The sequence below is a fragment of the Prionailurus bengalensis genome, chromosome E1 (assembly GCF_016509475.1).
Source record: "Prionailurus bengalensis isolate Pbe53 chromosome E1, Fcat_Pben_1.1_paternal_pri, whole genome shotgun sequence".
Taxonomy (NCBI): domain Eukaryota; kingdom Metazoa; phylum Chordata; class Mammalia; order Carnivora; family Felidae; genus Prionailurus; species Prionailurus bengalensis.
Window position 1 is genome coordinate 27,533,713 of NC_057347.1, and position 21,961 is coordinate 27,555,673.

Consider the following 21,961-nt stretch of genomic DNA (forward strand, 5'->3'; position numbering starts at 1 on the left):
ATGTTGTTGCAAATAGCAAGATTTCATTCTTTTTGATTGCTGAGTAATTAATACTCCATTGTGTATATATACCATATATACCGTATCTTCTTTATCCCTTCCTCTGTTGATGGACATTTGGGCTCTTTCCATACTTTGGCTATTGTTGATAGTGCTGCTATAAACATTGGGGTGCATGTGCCCCACTGAAACAGCACACCTATATCCCTTGGATAAATAGTAGTGCAATTGCTGGGTCATAAGGTAGTTCCATTTTTAACTTTTTGAAGAACCTCCAGACTGTTTTCCAGAGGGCTGCACCAGTTTGCATTCCCACTCACAGTGCAAAAGAGATCCTCTTTCTCCACATCCTCGCCAACCTCTGTTGTTGCCTGAGTTGTTAATTTTAGCCATTCTGACAGATGTGAGGTGGTATCTCTGTGGTTTTAATTTGTGTTTCCCTGATGATGAGTGATGTTGAACATCTTTTCATGTGTCTGTTAGCCATCTGGATGTCTTCTTTGGAAAAGTGTCTGTTCATGTCTTTGGTCTATTTCTTCACTGAATTATTCGTATTTTGGGTGTTGAGTTTGATAAGTTCTTTATTGATTTTGGATACTAACCCGCTATCTGAAATGTCATTTGCAAATATCTTCTGCCATTCTAGCAGTGGCCTTTTAGTTTTGTGGTGAACTCTTTTGACCCTTAATGGCTAACAAAAATATGACAAAATAATAGTTTGGTCTTCCAGCCAAAACAACAAAGGAAATGTATAGCACTGGATGTTAAGGATATGGTGGAAAAAACGTTATGAAAGATGTTATGAATTTGGTGGGAGAACGAACCAACGCTGGTATGATTGGAACTTGCGTGAAATTATAAACAAAAGCATGTCATGACTTGACCAAATTTGGAAACTGTCCTGGAGACATTTCCTTGAAGCTCTGATTAGGTTTGTGGTTCCAGGTAGGCTTTCTAGGTACTGCTTACATTCATTCTACTAATTGGGGTTTGGTATACTGAATGTGCGGAAACATAATGGAGAGAAGTTAGAGCAGACGTTCAATGGACCATGACTTCTAATCTGTTACTTGAAAGAATAGTAAAGATTAACGAGGCAAACATCTGGGAGTGAGGAATATGAGTGTTTTAAGAAAAGGTAACAGCTGCCTTGGAATATGGTTAGGGGTGTTTGATGGTAGGATAGTAGCTATATAGTTAACTATTGCAGGGCAAACCCCATACTTACGTGAAAAAGATATGAGCTATTTAGCTATACATACTTACCATAAAATAAAAAATAATATATTTTTAAATCTATGCTGTGTTTTCACTGGCAAACCACTAATTTCTTTAGGCACTATCACAGTGTGAAAGTGCTGTAGATGTTATCATATATTTTATTTTGGTAATAATGTATTTTCATGAATTAAACTTTAGAAGATATATCTGAGGATACAGTGAAATGGCTTGCAGTTTATCTTTTCGGTAAATTTATAATTTTATTAATTTTATTTATTAAAAACATTTTTTAAATGTTTATTTAGTTTTGAGACAGAGAGACAGAGCATGAGTGGGGGAGGGACAGAGAGAGAGGGAGACACAAAATCAGAAGCAGGCTCCAGGCTCTGAGCTGTCAGCACAGAGTCCGACGCGGGGCTCAAACTCACAAACCATGAGATTATGACCTGAGCCGAAGTCGGTTGCTCAACCTGAGCCACCCAGGCGCCTCTATAATTTTATTTATTAAATACAGAATATTTTATGTTATAATACTGTATATGATAGTGTCTTTATCATAAATGTTTTATTGACTGACTTTTGAAGTGTTTGAATGACAGTACTGTAGACTGTTCACATATCTAAGGGTATATCCTGTGGTTGTGTTGTAGTTCAGTTCTCTTTAGAGAAGAATTTATGGAACTAAAGTTAAGTTGCCTGAGGTAATCTTGCCTTGCCAAGAAATTGTTGCTTATCCACTCTATTTGCCCCTAGGTGATTATGTATTCTTATTCCATAAAATGGTATTTCCAAGTTAATATTCTTAAAATATTCCTCATAATTTGTTTTAGAGACTGAAGTTGGGGATTTATTGTGATGTCTTTTGCTGTTTCTTTTGTTTTTTTCTAAACTTCCTTATATCTGTTTCATATTTTAGGTTCCCGACTTAAGCACCCTTCCTTTTCCTATTTCCATGAGTAGTTTTGAGAGTCTCTTATGCTTATTTTAATGCTTACTTTTTGCTTCTCAAAAAGCCCAACTATTTTATAAACTATTTGTTGAGTTCCAATTTAATTGAAAACTTTTGATGTTAGCTTTTGATGGTTTTACAAATTCATTTGGTTTAATATCCGTATTTAGTAAGGATTGAAAAATATTTCTTAGAGACTTAGTTTAAAAACATTTTAAAGATATTACTGAGGGACTTTGTTTTTTAATTAAATGAAATTTTAAACTTAAATAATTATTTTACCTTTTGCTTCTTTTTAGTGAATTAGTACCATCTTATGATTCAGCTACTTTTGTTTTAGAGAATTTCAGGTAAGAGTTTTTGACTACTGAGATTTGTTTTGTATGTCTACCTAAGTAAGAGCCAGGAAGTATCATTCTTGGGTAGAATACAGAACAAGGATCTGTGTCACTCAGTGTGTAATCTTAGAAGAAGCAAGTTTCATATTAGAAACATATAGGTCATTTGTCTGGATTGTATTTTATCTTCAGGACAGATTGCTTCTCTATCTAGTCTGGGAAAAGAAACCATTTTTTTTTAAAGAAGAGGGTCCACTTAGCCTTTGCTAAGGTGGGGCGAATGGGATTATTAAGGTCAATGACCATCCCCCATCCTTGGAAATAAGAGTGGTGGGAAGAAGTCGATTTGAGTCCATTTATCTTAGCTGGAAGTGAGAAATTGTGAATGAGAGGCCATTGTCATAAGAAATTTTATGCTTTGTAACTTGCATGTTACTTTGTTAGCTTTTACTACTTTTTCTTGAAGATTGGAAACAAAGATCTTAAAACGCTGAGGTCTTAAAGGGACTTGTTTTCAAAGACAGTTTGGAAATGGGGAACCATGAAATAAAAGGCCTTGCCTTGGGAAGAGAAATTCTAGGAGGTGATAACCATCACCAAAGGCCAAAGTTTGAGGATTAATACTTCTTTCTTTCCTTTCTTTCTCTCTCTCTCTCTCTTTTTTCTCTTTCTCTCTTTGTCTCTCTTTCTTTTGAGAGATATAGAGAGCGAGCACGTGAGCACCTAAGCAGGGGAGAAGCAGAGAGAGAGAATCTTAAGCAGGCTCCATGCTCAGTGTAGAGCCTGACGCAGGGCTTGATCTCACGTCCTTGAGATCCTGGCCCGAGTCAAATTCAAGAATTGGATGCCTAACCGACTGGGCCACGCAGTGGCACAGTGGGGGCTGGAGCGCCCTCCTCCATCTGCCTTTTCTTATGGGATAATTTTTTGGCTAAAATACAAACTTTCTGAGGATATCCCCACATATGTTAAGATTAAGCATATTTCTTAAGTTTTTCCATATTAGAAAAGGATAATTGTACTACAGCTATGTGAGGAAGAAGCCCATTGGGTTTTTTCTTTAATGGTAAAAGACTGCTTGTTGAAGTGGTAATTAAATTCAGGACACTTAGTTTTATTTTTCTTTATATTTTCCTTTTCCCTTGACTGTCCTAATTTTGAAACTGAAAAGATACTGCTGAATATTTCAGTATCATTAAACCTTATTTCAGAATGTAAGTATATATAAATTTATGCAGTGGAGTCTTGACTTGTTCAGCACCTTCATTTACTTGTTTAGGACTGCAAATAAGTAACATAAGTAAAGTGCTTAGAGTTTGGTTTTGCTTGTTGATATTTCACAACAGTTTTGATCTTGGGATTTGGTTGGTTTTCTTTTACTTCAGCACTTTGCGCCAGCGAGCAGACCCTGTTTACAGTCCACCTCTTCAAGTGTCAGGACTTTGTTGGAGGTTAAAAGTTTACCCAGTAAGTTTTTCATATTTCTAATGAATTTTGAAACCAGGGTCTTTCTTTCAGTGTTCTGTAGCACAGTGGTTCACTTTTATGTTTAATTTGACAATTTCATTTACTTTATTAAGCAATTCATGAATCAGGCAGTATCCCATCTAACAGATAGAAAGATGCTCCCTGGTTCACTTTTCTTAGTGGAGTAAAGAGTTAAAGTAATGACAATATTACGGTTTTTTTATAGGGTAGATTACTAAGCATACCAAAAAAATGAGTTAAAATGAACAGTATAAACCTTGACATTACATGAATTTTATTTCTTATTTCTAGGAAGATATTTATCTTTAGACGAAATATTTAAAATTCTTATTTTAGATATCATTTTTTAAATAAAATAAATTATTGATACAGAAAGCCATAAAAAAATACATGTATGCTGATTGCATACTCATGGTGCATTTCAGTGTGTTCCTTTGACCTAGGAATTTTCTGCAAATTGGCAGCTGGATGCAGTGACATGATGAGAGATATATAGTTGCTTCCTATGGCAACAGTATAAGTAGTAGTGTGTTCTTTTATCACACCATGTCTAGTTGCATCTCTTATTGTGATATTGGCAGCTATCGATGTTCATTGCCTACATCTGTTAATTCCTTGGAAGTTGTGAAATAGTGATATTCTTATTTTATTGTTTTTCATTTATTTGTAATAACTTTTATAAAGATACGCTTCTAAGAGATGCTTCCCGTTATCTGTTATTTGGGTACCCATGGTTATAGTTCATAAAGAACAAACAATTTTTTCCTGTTATTTACTAGTTATCTTTAGTATTTTCTGGAAGTGATCAATTAGGTTTTTAAAAATGTCATTATGAATTCATGGATTTATACATATGTAATGTCTTTAAGTTAGCTTCTGTGTCACTTTGCTCTGACTCTAAAAGTCCCTAGTAGTGATTCTTAGGAGTTAGCTTTCTTATTCTCATATTTATGGCAAGATGTTCTAGGCTCATTATGTACATTTCCTACTCCATATCTGGAGTCAGCCATTTTATTCAAAGGGTCCTGATTCCTTTTTTTTTTTTTTTTTTTTTTAAATTTTTTTTTTCAACGTTTATTTATTTTTGGGACAGAGAGAGACAGAGCATGAACGGGGGAGGGGGCAGAGAGAGGGAGACACAGAATCGGAAACAGGCTCCAGGCTCTGAGCCATCAGCCCAGAGCCCGACGCGGGGCTCGAACTCACGGACCGCGAGATTGTGACCTGGCTGAAGTTGGACGCTTAACCGACTGCGCCACCCAGGCGCCCCGAGTCCTGATTCCTTTTAGTGGGAAGTGATATTTCAAGACCAAACTGGGTGCCAGGGATGCTTATTTTTATGAGGTTGGTCACAGTTTCTAACCTCCTTGGTGAAGGGAGCTAGGAAATACAGTGATAAATATGTTAGATGTTTGGAAAGGGGGAAATCTGTATTTATTTATTTATTTAAAATTTATTAATAGGCTTTATTTTTTAGAGCAGTTTTGAGTTAAACATCAAAATTGAGTAAAAAGTAAAGAGAGTTTCATATGCCCCCTGACCCCATACGTGTACATGCTCCTCCATTATCAACATATCTTGTCCCAGAGTGGTACATTTGTTACAGTTGATGAACTCCTATTGACACATTATTACCCAAAGTTCTAGTTTACATTAGAGTTCATTATTGATACATATTATAGGGGTTTTTTGTTGTTGTTGTTATGTTGTTTTTAGGCCAAAGAATATAATTCGAGAAAACTGGGTAGGAGTATGGATAAAACTGAAATGGATAAGCTCCAGGGATCTCAGTAGACAAAATATATTTATGAACGCTTTAAAATTGCTATATAATTAAATACTGGGTTTTTTTTTTGATATATGTATTTTTTTAAAGATAAAATAACTCATGAGTCAGTGCTTACATTTATAATTCAAGTTCAAGACTGTGGAGTGTTTTTACTTAATCTCTTTATATTACACCTGTGTCTCCTTCCATTTTAGTAATCCCTTTTTTAAAAATTATTATGTATGTATATTTTTTTAAATTTACATCAAAGTTAGTGTATAGTGCAGTAATGATTTCAGGAGTAGAATCCAGTGATTCATCCCCTACTTATAATACCCAGTGCTTATCCCAGGTGTCTTCCTTAATGGCCCTTGTACATTTAGCCCATCTCCCCACCCACAACTCCACCAAGTGCGCACAGTTTGTTCACTGTATTTAAGAGTCTCTTATGTTTTGCTCTCCTCCCTGCTTTTATATTATTTTTGCTTTTCTTCCTTTATGTTCATCTGTTTTGTATCTTAAATTCCATGTATGAGTGAAGTCATATATTTGTCTTTCTCTAATTTTGCTTAGCATAATACACTCTAGTTCCATCCACGTTGTTGCAAATGGCAAGATTTCATTCTTTTTGATTGTTGAGTAATACTCCACTACATACACACACACACACACACACACACACACACACACACACGCCCGCATCTTCTTTATCCATTCATCTGTCGATGGACATTTGGGCTCTTTCCATGCTTTGACTATTGTCGATAGCACTGCTGTAAACATTGGGGTGCATGTGCTCCTTCAAAACAGCATACCTGAATCCTTTGTATAAATACCTAGAGGAATCCTACCTCTTGAAGCCTTTGGAAATTATATAACCAATCACTCATCTGCTTTATTTCATCTTATAGACAGAAATATTTCAGGATAGGAAGTCTTAATTCTACCATCAATTTGATCACAGAGAACTACTTTTGTTCATATTTTTTTGTTTATACTCCATGTTCCCCACACCCCTTCCCCACTTTCTGCCATATTAAGTAGGAGTTTTGATGTCCGAATCTTATTCTCTAGTAGATTCTACTGGAACAGCTAGTGGAAACAATATTCCCTGACTTTATATTTTGAAAAGTTTGTATTTATATACTTTAAAGCCAGTATTGCTGGGTATAAAATCCATAGCTTATATTTTCTATCATTGGGTATCTTAAATGTTTAATTCCATTTTCCATTAGGTAAAATCTGATTATAAACTAATTCTTAAAAGCATTGAGTGATATGGACTAAATGCCCAAATAATCTTTTTGTTTGTTTAAGTCCAGTAATTTACTATTATGTGTTTGGTGGTTTTGAGTCATTATATGTTGGTGTCTTTCAGTATGTAGATTTAGATCTTTTTTGTTTTTCTTTTTTAATGTTTTTTATTTATTTTTGAGAGGCAGAGAGAGACAGAGCATGAGCAGGGGAGGGGCAGAGAGAGAGGGATTCACAGAATCTGAAGCAGGCTCCAGGCTCAGAGCTGTCAGCACAGAGCCCAGTGTGGGGCTTGAACCCACAAACCGAGAGATGATGACCTGAGTCAAAGTTGACACTTAACCAACTGAACCACCTAGGCGTCCCATCTTTTTTTCCCCCTAAGAAAATATTTCCTGAATTCTAGTTTTAAGTATTTATTATGTTTTTTTCTCTGTTTTTTTTTCTTGGGACTTGGTGTATTATCTGTATTTTGAGATTTCTTTTCCTGTCTTCAGTATTTATCACTTTCTACTCTTATGAGCTTTTCATTTCTTATTCATTCATTCACTCATTCATTTATTTTTTTCTATTTTTATTTATTTATTTTTAATTTTTTTTTTTTTTACATTTATTCATTTTTGAGAGACAGAGACAGAGCATGAACGGGGAAGGGGCAGAGAGAGGGAGACACAGAATCTGAAGCAGGCTCCAGGCTCTGAGCTGTCAGCACAGAGTCCGACATGGGGCTCGAACTCATGAACCGTGAGATCATGACCTGAGCTGAAGTCGGATGCTCAACCAACTGAGCCATCCAAGCGCCCCTCGTTCATTTATTTTAAAGTTTATTTATTTTGAGTGAGTGAGTGCACAATTGGGGGGGAAGGGTAGACAGAGGGAGAGACAGAATCCCAAGTAAGCCCTATGTTGTCAGCACAGAGCCTGACACAGGGCTCAAACTCATGAACCATGAGAACATGACTTGAGCCAAGATCAAGAATCAGACGCTTAACTGACTGAGCCACCCAGATGCTCCTCTTTTTCATTTAAAAAATTTTCCTTAGTTCACTTACAAGATCTGTTTTGTTTATTTGCTCTCATGTTCTTTTTAGTTCAGTGATTATTTCTTAAATAACGTTTTCTTTTATTTCTAATTCTTTCCTTAGTTTTATCACCTGATTTCTGAGTGTTTCTAATTCTGGTATGTTATTCTTTTATGTCCTATTCTTATTTGTTTATTTTTTTTTTTTCCTTCTGTAGGTTGTCATACTGTTTTCTTAGTGTCATGGATTGTTTTGAAATGGGTTACAATTTTGATCTGTTCTTTGAGTATGTTTTTCAAGAATGTTTTCATTATAAGGATGTTATTCTCTTTTTTTACTTTGGCAAATAATGCTTAACACTGAATTTGCCATCTTAATCATTTCTAGGTGTACATGTAGTATTGTTAAGTGTATACACGTGTTGTGCAGCAAATCTCCAGAACTTTTTTTACATCTTTCAGAACTGAAGCTCTCTGCTCATTAAATGATAACTCCCCCTTTCTCCTTCCTCTCAGTTTGGTAACCACCATTAAACCTTTTGTTTCTGTGAATTTGACTGCTCTAGAGATATCATATATGTGGAATCATATAGTATTTGTCTTTTTGTGACTGGCTTCTTACATAATGTCCTCAAAGTTGATCCATTTTGTGGCTTGTGTCTGAATTCTCTTTTTAAGGCTGAACAACATCCAGTGTGTATACCACACATCGTTTATACCACACATCATTTATACCACACATTGTTTATCCATTCATCTGTTGATTGGCACTTGGGTTGCTTCTACCTCGTGGCTCTAGTGAATAGTGCTACTGTGAACATGGGTGTGCAAATATCTTCTCAAGATGTTGCTTTCAGTTCTTTCGGCTATGTACCTAGAAGTGGTATTGCTAAATCAAATGATAATTCTGTTTTTAATTTTTTGAGGAACCTCTACACTGTTTTCTGCAGGAACTACCCCATTTTATACTCTCAGTGATGCACAAGGGTTCCAATTTCTCCCTATCTTTGTCAGTACTTGTTTTCTGCTTTGATAGTAGCCATCCTGATGAGAATGAGGTAGTAGTTTGGTTTCAGTTTGCATTTCTTTAATGACTAGTAATATTGAGCATCTTATGCCTATTGACCATTTGTACATCCTGTTCAGAGAAATGTGTACTCAAGTCCTTTGCCCATTTGAAAATTTTGTTGTTGGTGTTGAGTTGTAGGAATTTATATATTCTGGATATTAACCCCTTATTAGGGGTTATGATTACACATATTTATTAGATGTATAATTTATACATATTATCTCCTATTCTGTAAGTTTCTTTTTATTCTTTTAACATTTCATGTGCAGAAGTTTTAAATTTTGATGTGGTTAAATTTATGTTTTTGCTTTTGGTTTCACAGCCAGGAAATCTTTACCAAATTTAATGTCATAAAGCTTTTTTCTTATGTTTTATTTTAATAGTTTTATAGTTTTAGAATTTACGTTTACAACTTTAATCTATTTTGAGTTAATTTTTGTACATGAAGTAGGGACCCGATTTCATTTGTATGTGGATATCCAGTGTCATAAGGCAATCAAAAATAAATATGGTGCCTTGCTTTCTGAGAGATGTCCTGGCTCTGCCCTTCTCCTTCCTTTGTTTTTATTATTTCTCCGCTGTTTATTTTTTATTTCACTCCTAGCACTTTCTATGTAATCTCAGGAGTTATCATGAAAGGCCCTATACATTCGTTTATAATAAGAATTAGAACTTAAAAGTGTATAAAATTTAGAGTGACTTAACTGCATTTAATTCTCAGACTTGTTAATGTTAGGCATCCTTGTACTCAGTTCATAATCTGTTGAGCAGCTCATTCCATTTTCAGTTGTCTGTATTTGGCTTGTGAGGCTTTTCAGTGGCCAACTCTTTGTCATTTTGTGCTTTTCCCTGTTTTTTGTTTCATTAGATGTCCTACAGCTTCCCTCTCTTTTCTCCCATAAAGATGTATATATCATACAGGTCTTAATGGTTGTACTGATATATCTTTATTTGCTTATATTTTTGGGGTTGTGGAGATAACCTTTTGTCTAGTTTTGTTGTAAATATTGTTTGTGAGCTTTTGGATTTTCTGTCCAATTATGTGTTTTGTTTTCTGTTTGGATTTAGAGAGTTGCATAAACTATGTTGCCATTGCTGCAATCTTTCCAGAATCCTGTGTTGAAAAATCTTAAAGCTAGTATTTTGTTGGAAGTGCAGCTGGCATGTACTTAAGATACTAAAACATTTTCCTTAAAATTATGATTAAAATTAAAAAGGTTTCTAATATTATTAGCTGATAAAGATCAGGAGTAAAAAATATTCCTTTTTATTAAAAAAATTTTTTAACATTTATTTATTATTGAGAGACAAAGAGACACAGAGCATGAGCAGGGGAGGGGTGGAGAGAGGGGAGACACAGAATCCCAAGTAGGCTCCAGGCTCGGAGCTATCAGCACAGAGCCTGACTTGGGCTTGAAGTCACGAACTGTGAGATCATGACCTGAGCCCAAGCCAGTTGCCTAACCATCTGAGCCACCCAGGCGCCCCTATTCCTTTTTATTAATTTATTCCAGGGAAATAGTTCTAGGAGCATAATTTAAAGATTTTTTAAAAAATGTTTATTTGTTCATTTTTGAGAGAAAGAGATACAGACCAAGCAGGGGAGAGTGAGAGAGAGAGAGAGAGAGAGAACGAGAACCCCAAGCAGGCTCCATACTGTCAGCACAGAGCCCTATGCAGGGCCCAAACTCACAAACTGTGAGATCATGACCTGAACCAAAACCAAGAGTCATGCTTCACTGACTGAGCCACCCAGGTGCTCCTCTTGGGGCATAATTTAAAAAAAGAAAAGAATCTGGCCATTTGAACAAGGATATTGATAGATTTTTTAAAATAAATATAAATTGAGATAAATTTATATTCAATAAAATTTACTAATTTTGGCAAGTTTCCACAAATATATATAGTCAAATAATTATTACCACACCGTGATTTTTATTAACCCCCCAGTTTTCTCATTTGTTTTTTAAGCTGATCCCTTCTTTCTTCCTTCCTGGCCCCTCTGCAACCACTGATGTGTTTTTTTCACTATAGTTTTACTTTGCATAATTTCATATAATGGGATCATACAATACATAATTTTTTGTATCTCATTTTTTTCACTTAACTGATAATTCATTTATTCTTTACTGTGTATTGAGCATTTACCTCCTTTAACCCTGAAAGTTTCCTCAGGATCTTTTGAAGCATAGTAGCCTAGAAATGAAGGGGTTAGTAAGTACTTGTACTCCTCCATAGTCATATCCCAATAGACACTGGAGATGAATAATAAGAATCCTTCCTGCAATCCTCACAGTCTGGTTGGGAAAACATGTTTATATATGTAATTACAACAGTGATAGTCATTTAGAAAGGTAGACACGTGAGCAAAATACTGGAGAAATAGAGAAGGAAGTTATTATCTTTGTAATCTCTGTAATACAAATTTAAACAATCTCTTAGTGTTCAGACAGACTGTTATATGGAATGCTAACATATAAACATTATATAAAAATTATATTTAATTACTTTCAACATCAAGTGTTATCTTTTTCTGTTTTACTCACTTTTGGTTTTAAATATTTTTTGTCTCCTACCCAGTAAAGTTGAGGTTTTTTTCGTATTTGGTGTGTTCATTTTTCATGGAGGCTGATATTTAAGAGTTTTGTGTATGTTAGAACTCCTTCTTTTTGTATGTTAGAATTCTTAACTCTTTTTTAAAGACTTTTTTTAATGTTTTATTTATTTTTGAGGGAGAGAGACAGAGTGTGAGTTGGGGTTGGGGCAGAGAGAGAGGGAAACACAGAATCCGAAGCAGGCTACAGGCTCTGAGCTGTCAGCACAGAGCCCTACATGGGGCTTGAACTCACGAACGGCAAGATTGTGACCCGAGCTGAAATCATTCACTTAACCAACTGCGCCACCCAGGTGCCCCTAGAATTCTTAACTTTTATCATAGTTGTTGACATTTTCCTTAGTTTGAATGCCTATATATTTTCCATTTTCTTTTTTAATGTACAAAAGATTTAAATTATTAGAGATTTAAATCTGTTGGTCTTTTTATCTGTGTTACTGCTTTTATCGTAGAAGTATTTCCCAATCCAAATATGAGATATTAATGTTTGCTTCGTTGTTGCTTAAATTTTTACACTTAAGTTATCTAGAGTTTGTATTTGTATAACATCTCTCTCTCTTTCTCTTTAATTATTGATGTATAGTTGACTCTTCTTCCTTTTTTTAAGGATGGAAATGGAGTCGTTCGTGGTTACTACTTATCTGTGTTTCTGGAACTGTCAGCTGGCTTGCCTGAAACTTCCAAGTAAGACATGCAATTAAATAACAAACTTTATTTATTTTTTCAACGTTTTTATTTATTTTTGGGACAGAGAGAGACAGAGCATGAACGGGGGAGGGGCAGAGAGAGAGGGAGACACAGAATCGGAAACAGGCTCCAGGCTCCGAGCCATCAGCCCAGAGCCTGACGGCGGGGCTCGAACTCACGGACTGCGAGATCGTGACCTGGCTGAAGTCAGACACTTAACCGACTGCGCCACCCAGGCGCCCCAAATAACAAACTTTAATGTGTGTTTATATGCATTCCTCTTAGGATTTTTTAACTTTTGTTAGTTACTGTATTGTTGTATCTGTTAAGATGTGTACTAGTATGGAATCCCTGGCATAGTATAGCACACACTGGCAGTTCTTTCTTTTTTTTTTTAATGTTTATTTATTTTTGAGAGTGAGGGAGAGCACACATGAAGGGGGAGGGGCAGAGAGAGGTGGACAGAGGATCTGAAGTGGGCTCTGCACTGACAGCAGTGGGGCTCATATTCATGAACTGTGGGATCACAAACTGGCAGTTCTAAAACTGCCTCAGGACTATTCCTCTTTTTTTTTTTAACCCAATTTTTTTTAATTAAAAAAATTTCTAAATTTCTTTTTTGAGGGAGAGAGAGAGAAAAGTGGGGCTCATCCCAAGCAGAGCTCATGTTTGTTTGTTTTTTACGTGAAGCGGGGCTTGAGCTCACCCGGTGTGGGTCTTAAACTCACAAACCTTGAGATCATGACCTGAGCCAAAGTCAGATGCTTAATGACAACCACCCAGGCACCTGGACTCTTTATACTCTTAAATTTTATTGCAAACCCCAAAGAGGTTTTTTAGCTTTTGGTTTTTGTTCTTAATTTTTTTAAATTCAGTGTACGTTGGAAGGCCAGGTGTTCTTTTTTCTGTTTTGTGTTTGAGAGAGAGAGAGGATCCTGAGCAGGCTCTGTGTTGTGCAGGGCCTGACCTGGGGCTTGAACTCATGAACCAGGAGATCATGACACGAGCCAAAATCAACTGGAAGCTTAACTGACTGAGCCACCCACATGGCCCAAGAGTTTTTTTGTTTGTTTGTTTGTTTGAATATGGGTTATATCTGTTATTTTCTGAGTTAGAAATTAAAACTGAGAAAACCTTAAAAAAATGTTATAAGTTCGCTTTAAAATAATAATAAACCTATTGTATACTAACATAAATAATATTCTTGTGAAAGATAACTATTTTTCTAAAGCAAAATAATATTTGGTGAGAAAACTTGTACTATTTTGCATTTTTTGAAATGTCTTAATGTATAGCTTTAAAAAAGACAAACGGATCCTCACATTGGCTTCTATATTCACTTTGTTGCAATAAGTTCTTTGGTTGAAGTATATGTTTAAAATCTCGTCTCAGAGATTTTGAATATCATGGGTAGTTGGGAAAAGTTGTGTTTTTTTGTTTTGTTTTTGATGAGATACAAACAATTCATATACCATAAAATTGACCTTATAAATAAGTGTACAGTTGAGTAGATTTTAGTATATTCAGTGAGTGCTGTAACTATCACTGATAACTAATTTCAGAACTTTTATATCACCCTATGAAAAAACCCATTAGCAGTAACTTCCCTTCCCCCTTCTCCCCATTTCTTGGGAACCACTAATCTACTTTTTTTAAGGAGGAATATTTAGAAAAGCAGTTTTAGATAATTGTGAATTTTGGTATTACACCAAAGTTGAACAAGTTGTAGTTTGTTGAATGTAGTTTGTAATGGGGAATCTAGAACCATATCAGTGAATTTTATTTTACTCTACTGCAGTAAAATTTGTTGATGTGGTATGAGATGTCTGTTTCTAGCTATGATGGTGTAATAAGGAGATAACCCTTTCTCCTACAAAAATCAATAAAAAGAAAGAAAGAAAAACAACACTTTCTGGACATGAGGCAACAAATGAAAGCAATCCTTTAGAAATAAGAAACAGATAAGCTGTATGATTGCCTCACCTTATATAGCCTTGAGAGAATTTTCAGTCTGTAACATAGGGAGGAGGAGCTGAGGTAGAGTCTGGCAGACTCTTTGTGTTTGAGTGTCCAGGAAGACCAGTTTAGCTAGAATGTGTTGGACAGAATTCCAGAGAGGGGAGAGCTCCACAGAGAACTCTGGAGATCTGTAGAGGGTTCCCTTAAATTTAGTGTTCTGCAGAGTACTGATCAGGGCACATGTATGAGGAAACTATCTGAGGTCGGGAAAGAACCATCTGAAAGATTAGAGGGAGTGGTGCCTGGTGCCCATAAGAGGTAGTAATGTGTCTGTTCTTACAACTGTAGTGGAGAAGCTTGTAATTCATGGGCACTAAATACAATAGTCAGGAAATTGTTGCTTCAGTAATGGAGCACTATTAGTACTAGACTGAACACTGCTCCCAACCCACCTAACAAAGAAAAAGCAAGGCCTGAAAGATCTTGTAAGTAAATTGTGTCCCAGAACAAAGTTCAAGAAAATTTATAGGATCACAAAATGTCTAGCACCTGAACAGGTCAAATTTACAATATCTGATGTTCAATCAAAGATTAATTGACATGTAAGGAGGCAGGAAAACATCAAAAATGAGGAGAGTAATCAGTCAAAATTGAGCAAGAACTGTTTTTTTTTTTTAAGGATGATTTTAGGCTGATTATTTTTTTAAAGTTTATTTTTTTATTTTGAGAGAGACAGAGACAGCGAGAGGGGAGGGGCAGAGAGAGAGAGAGAGAGAGAGAGAGAGAGAGAGAGAGAGACTGAGAATCCCAAGCGGGCTTCAAGCTGCCTGCACAGAGCCTGACACCAGGCTCAAACTGGAGAAACTGAGATCATGACCTGAGCCAAAACCAGGAGTCAGATGCTTAACCCACTGAGCCACCCAGGCACTCTAAATGATTTTTCTTCATGTAGATGACTTCTGTTGATGTTTTCAGAATTAGAAATTAAAACAAATTGATCTTTTATTCACTAAAAATAATTAAACCTATTGCATATTAATTAAATAATATTTTTCTTAAAATTTTTTTTAAATGTTTATTCATTTTGACAGAGAGAGCATAAGTGTATGTGTGCAAGTGGGGGAAGGGCAAAGAGAGATGGGGGGAAGAATCCCAAGAAGAGTCCAAGCAGGGCTTGATCTCTGGAACCATGAGATCATGACCTGAGCCAAAATCAAGAGTCAGACGATTAACCAACTGAGCCACCCAGGTGTTCCTCTACTTTTCTCTTAAAGTAACACTCATCATTATATTTAGGGTCTGCATGGATTATCCAGGATAGTTCCCTCATCTGAAGATCTTTAGCTTAATCCCAGCTGTATACTCTCCTTTTTTGCTTGAAAAGTTAACAATCACACATTCCAGGGATTAAGATGTGGATATCTTGGGGTAGGGGGTAATATTCAGCCTACCGCAACCATAAACTATAAAGCCACTATTAAAATGACAAAGACATATTGCTAATAAAGCAACAAAGGGGATAAAATGGATTTACAAACAAATACTTAAAGAAGGCAGAAAGAGGGGCGCCTGGGTGGCGCAGTCGGTTAAGCGTCAGACTTCAGCCAGGTCACGATCTCACGGTCCGTGGGTTTGAGCCCCGCGTCGGGCTCTGGGCTGATGGCTCAGAGCCTGGAGCCTGTTTCCGATTCTGTGTCTCCCTCTCTCTCTGCCCCTCCCCCGTTCATGCTCTGTCTCTCTCTGTCCCAAAAATAAATAAACGTTGAAAAAAAAATTAAAAAAAAAAAAAAAGCAGAAAGAATTAATGGGTAACAAAAGAACAGATGGGATGAATACCCAAATGTATTCGTGTAAATTGTCTCACTACCCAGTTAAAAGGTAGAGATTGTTGGGGCGCCTGGGTGGCTCAGTCGGTTAAGCGGCCGACTTCAGCTCAGGTCACGATCTCGCGGTCCGTGAGTTCGAGCCCCGCGTCTGGCTCTGGGCTGATGGCTCAGATCCTGGAGCCTGCTTCCGATTCTGTGTCTCCCTCTCTCTCTGCCCTTCCCCTGTTCATGCTCTGTCTCTCTCTGTCTCAAAAATAAATAAAACGTTAAAAAAAATTAAAAAAAAAAAAAAAAGGTAGAGATTGTCAATCAGCCTCCCCTGATTGACATTTATAGACTGATCAGACAGTAGCAGAAGTGCCCAGATTGTTTACCAAGAGAGGCCATATTCTGGGGTATAAAACATATCTCAATAAATTCAAAAGGATTCAACTCATTCAAAGTATGTTCTCTTGCCATCATGGAATTAATTTAGATATTAACATACTGTATTTTGGAAATCTGAAATATTTGGAACTTAACACATTTCAAAGAGGAAATCATAAGGGATTTTTTAAAAGTATTTTGAACAACAAAAAATATTTTGAACCAAATGAAAATGAAAACATATTAGGATTTGTAGTGTGCTGCTAAAGTAGTAAGTAGAGGGAAATTTATAGCAATAAATGCCTATATACAGTTGACCTTTGAACAATATGGGTTTGAACAGTGCAAGGTTTGAACTGCAGGTTCATTTATACACAGATTTTTTTCAATAAATACAGTAAGTACAGTATTGTAATTGTATTTTCCTTACCTCTTTCTTAACATATTCTTTAGCTAACTTTGTTGTGAGAATATAGTATATAATACAAATAGCGTACAGAATACACTTAATCAACTGTTTATGTTATTGGTAAGGCCTCTGGTCAACGGTGGTCTATTAAATTTTGGGGGAGTTAGAAGTCATACATTTTTGACTGTGTGGGGATCAGGGCCCCTAACCCCACTGCATTGTTGAAGGATTAGTTCGTAAGTGAAAAGCAGAAAGGTTGCGAGTCAATGATCTCAACATCTACTTTAAAAAACTAGAGAGGGGCGCCTGGGTGGCGCAGTCGGTTAAGCATCCGACTTCAGCCAGGTCACGATCTCGTGGTCCGGGAGTTTGAGCCCCGCGTCGGGCTCTGGGCTGATGGCTCGGAGCCTGGAGCCTGTTTCCGATTCTGTGTCTCCCTCTCTCTCTGCCCCTCCCCCGTTCATGCTCTGTCTCTGTCCCAAAAATAAATAAACGTTGAAAAAAAAAAAATTAAAAAAAAAAAGAAAAAACTAGAGAAAAGAAAAACAAGTTAAATGGAAGGTAAGCTGAAGAAAGGAAATTACAATAAAGATCAGAGCAGAATGCAATGAAATAAAAATTGAAAAAGCAATAGAGAAAATCATTGAGATGAACACAAAATTAGACTAAACCTGCATGATTGTGAGACTTACGGTAAAGCTACAGTATTAATATAGCATAGTATTAACATAAGGATAGAAAAATTCATCAATGGAATATACCACGTTCAGAAATAAACTCACATTCATAAGCACAACTGATTTTTGATACAGATGCAAATGAATGCTGTGGAGAGAGTATAGTCTTGGTCCTTGAACATTTGGATATCTATATGCAAAGAACATAAACTTATACCCATACCTCATACTACATATATAAATTAGTGAAAATTGACCATAGACCTAGATTTAAATTCTAAAACAAAAAAACGTATAGAATATCTGTGATTTGGGTTAAGCATTGCTGTTTTAGTTACAAACCAAAAGTATAATCTTTAAAAGAACACATGTATTAGACTTCATGAAAACCATGAAGTTCACCTCTTCAAGTTACATAGACTTTTATTCAGAATATATAAGGAACTCTGAAAACTCAGCAATTAAAAAATAAACAAGCTCCCTTCCCCCTGGGGACAAAACATTTGACATCTCACTATGAAAGATATATTGATGGCAAAATAAACCTCTTTAAAGTAATTAATAGAATTAGCCATTAGGGAAAGGGAAATTTACCAGCAATACACTACCAGTATACCCTATTGCATTAATCATTAGGGAAATGGAAGTTTATAAACAGTATGATACCACTATATCCTATTGCATTGGGTAAAATTAAAAAGATCATACTGGGCGGGGTGCCTGGGTGGGTTGGTTGGTTGAGTGTTTGACTCTTCATTTTGGCTCAGCTCATGATCTCACAGTTCATGAGTTTGAGTGGGCTCTGGGCTGTTAGGAGCCTGCTTGAGAATCTCTTTCTCTCTCTCTGCCCCTCCCCTGCTGTCTCTCTCTCTTTCTCAAAAATAAACAAACATTTAAAGAAAGAAAAAAGATCATACCAAGTATTGGCAAGAATATATAGAAATTTGAAGTCGTGTACCTTCCTCATGGGAATGTAAAACAGTAACTACCACTTTTGTAAACTATTTGGTGATTTGTTAACAAGCTAACTATACACTTGCTACATGACTCAGCTAAGCCACTCCTAGATATTTACCCAAGAGAAAAGGGACTGTATGTCCACACAAGGATTTTTACTCAAATGTTCATAGCAGCTTTGTTTGTAATAGCCAAATAGAATCAACTCTAATTTCAATCAACAGCTGAATAGATAAATAAATTTTGGTGTGTCCCTACAATGGAATACCACTCAGCAATAAAGAGTTATGAACTATTGATACATGCAACAACATGAATGGTTTTTAAATTATTTGTGAAAGAAACTAGAATATGTATATATGATTGCACTAATGTAAAAACTCTAGAAAAATGCAAACTAATCTGTAGTGACAGAATGCATGTATATAGTTGTTTGGAGATGGAGGGACAGACAGGGCTGGGGTTAGGTGGAGGAAAATGGTAAGGAAGGGAGCACAAAAGGCAGAGGAAACTGGGAAAGGATGTGTTTTGTATCTTGGTTGTAGTAATGGTTTAATGGGTATGTATTTATGTGTATGTGTGTATACATATAAAAATTACCAGATTGTGTAACTTTCTTTGTTATACTTCATTAAAGCTATTTACTCAAAAAACAAACAACAATGAGAACTTAATTGGTCTGTCTTGTACTTTGGGTTTTTTTTGTGGGTGTGTGTTTTAAATTTTAGAGAGCAAGTGTGAGGAGGGGAGAGGGATAGGGAGGGAGGGAGGGAGGGAGGGAGGGAGGGAGAGAGAGAGAGAGAGAGAGAGAGAGAGAGAGAGAGAGAGAGAGAGAGAAAGAATGAATCTTAAGCAGGCTCCGTGCTGAACCCAACAAAGGGCTCGATCCCACAACCCTGGGAACATGAGCTGAGCCAAAATCAAGGGTTAGATGCTTAACCAACTGAGCCACACAGGGGCCCCTAATCTGTCTTATACTTGGAATGAATGTTTTACTCATGTGTTGATCATTTAGAAAATAATAATTTACAGGGGCACCTGGGTGGCTCAGTCGCTTAAGCGTCTGACTTCGACTCAGGTCATGATCTCACAGTTCTTGAGTTTGAGCCCTGCATTGGGCTTTGTGCTGACAGCTCAGAGCCTGGAGCCTGCTTCGGATTCTGTGTCTCCCTCTCTCTCTGCTTGCACTCTCTCTCAAAAATAATAAACATTGGGGCGCCTGGGTGGCGCAGTCGGTTGAGCGTCCGACTTCAGCCAGGTCACGATCTCGCGGTTCGTGAGTTCGAGCCCCGCGTCAGGCTCTGGGCTGATGGCTCAGAGCCTGGAGCCTGTTTCTGATTCTGTGTCTCCCTCTCTCTCTGCCCCTCCCCCGTTCATGCTCTGTCTCTCTCTGTCCCCCCCCCAAAATAAAATAAACGTTGAAAAAAAATTAAAAAAAAAAAGGGGGGGGCGCCTGGGTGGCTCAGTCGGTTGAGCGTCCGACTTCAGCCCAGGTCATGATCTCACGATCCGTGAGTTGGAGCCCCGCGTCGGGCTCTGTGCTGACAGCTCAGAGCCTGGAGCCTGTTTCAGATTCTGTGTCTCCCCCTCTCTGACCCTCCCCTGTTCATGCTCTGTCTCTGTCTCAAATATAAATAAACATTAAAAAAATTTTTTTTTTTAAATAATAAACATTAAAAAAAAGAAAATAATAATTTGCTAAATATACAGTTGACACATTTCATGTGATATTAAAGAATTACATTCATTTATATTACCATTTTTTATCAGGAGAGTCTTCAAGTATTAGAAAACTTTTTTTTCTTTTTAACGTTTATTTATTTTGAGAGAGCTGGGGAGGAGCAAAGGGACAGGGAGAGAGAATCCCAAGCAGGGTTTGCACCGTCAGTGCAGAGCCTGACACGGGGCTCGAATTCACAACTGTGAGATTATGACCTGAGCTGAAATCTAGAGTCAGACCCTTAACTGACTGAGCCATGCAGGTGCCTCTGTTAGAAAGCTTTTAAGCTCATGTAGCACCTCCAGATTTTCCAGAGTTAGGACTTTTTTATTTCAAAGCTTGTGTTTTGTCTTTGGCAACCAATATTGGAAGTTTTTTTCTTTAGATGTTTTGGTCCAGAAAATGTCTGCCAGATATCCACAACTGAATAAACATTGTTTATTGTTGTTCTTTTAATTTGATATTACACAAAAAAAGTGACTAGTGAATTTGCAACTAAGTTACAGTTATTTACCCAAGACAACCATTGTACATGACTATACAGCAAAAGTACTTTATGTATGTGTCCCATTTTGTGACACCAAGAAGTGAGATTTAATAAACTGTATCAATTTTACTACTTCATCAGAAACATTCCTGAGAGACACTGGCATTTTGTTTCACTGTCTGAAAGTGTGTAGTACTGAATAATTTAATGACTTTAGTGGTACATTAAAAACAAATTTTTTTTAATGTTTATTTTTGAGAGAGAGACCAAGAGACAGAGCATGAGCAGGGAAGGGGCAGAGAGAGGGAGACACAGAATCTGAAGCAGGCTCCAGGCTCTGCGCTGTCAGCACAGAGCCCGACACAGGGCACAAACCCACAAACTGCGAGATCATGACCTGAGCCAAAGTTGGAAGCTTAACTGACTGAGCCACCCAGGTGCCCCTTTACTGGTACATTTTTAACTACTGTTCTTCTGCACCATTATTCCGAATGTCCTCACAATGAAAGAGGCACACAACTTAATATTACAATAATTGTTTGACATTTTGGATCTCTAATAGGACCATTTAGGAGCTGACCCTTGGGCACACAGATTACATTTTAACAACTTCTGACATAGGCTAACCTTAATGCAGAATATTCTTGCCCCTACTGGGGAGTCAAACTATGAATAATGCTAGTGATATGCAAAGGATTCTGCCTTTGAATTATAAGTATGTTTTAGCTGTTGGCTTTGCTTCAAATCTCCTGTGTGATCTTTAGCAGTGGACTCACCTGTATTTTCTTTTTTTAATGTTTATTCATTTAGAGAAAGAAAGAAAGCACCTGCATGTGCCTGAGTGAGTGTGGGAGGGGCAGAGAGAGAATCCCAAGCAGGCTCTGTGCTGTCAACGCAGAGCCTGACTCGGGGCTTGATCTTACTAGCTGTGAGATTATGACCTGAGCCAGAATCAATAGTTGGCGCTTAAATGACAGAACCACATAGGCGTGTCTCTAACTTGTGTTGTTGTTATAACAGCTAACATCTGCTATGTATTTACTTTATGCCAAGCACTGTGCTTTATAGTACCATTTTTTTTTTACTATCCCCTTGTGAGCTGTAGGTTATATTATTAGTCCCATTTCACAGATGGTAATACAGTGATGGCT

The 21,961-nt window shown here is 36.9% G+C and overlaps 1 protein-coding gene across 8 annotated transcripts in view; it reads left to right on the top strand.

The window, feature by feature from the left end:
* TRIM37 (tripartite motif containing 37) overlaps window positions 1–21,961 on the top strand; it is a 148,295-nt gene that overhangs the window by 46,458 nt on the left and 79,876 nt on the right. For all 8 annotated transcript variants that reach the window (XM_043583913.1, XM_043583917.1, XM_043583919.1 and 5 more), the window contains 3 exons: window positions 2,470–2,520; window positions 3,894–3,975; window positions 12,330–12,406. In XM_043583913.1, the coding sequence (XP_043439848.1) occupies window positions 2,470–2,520; window positions 3,894–3,975; window positions 12,330–12,406 (210 nt within the window). The remainder of the gene's footprint in view (window positions 1–2,469; window positions 2,521–3,893; window positions 3,976–12,329; window positions 12,407–21,961) is intronic.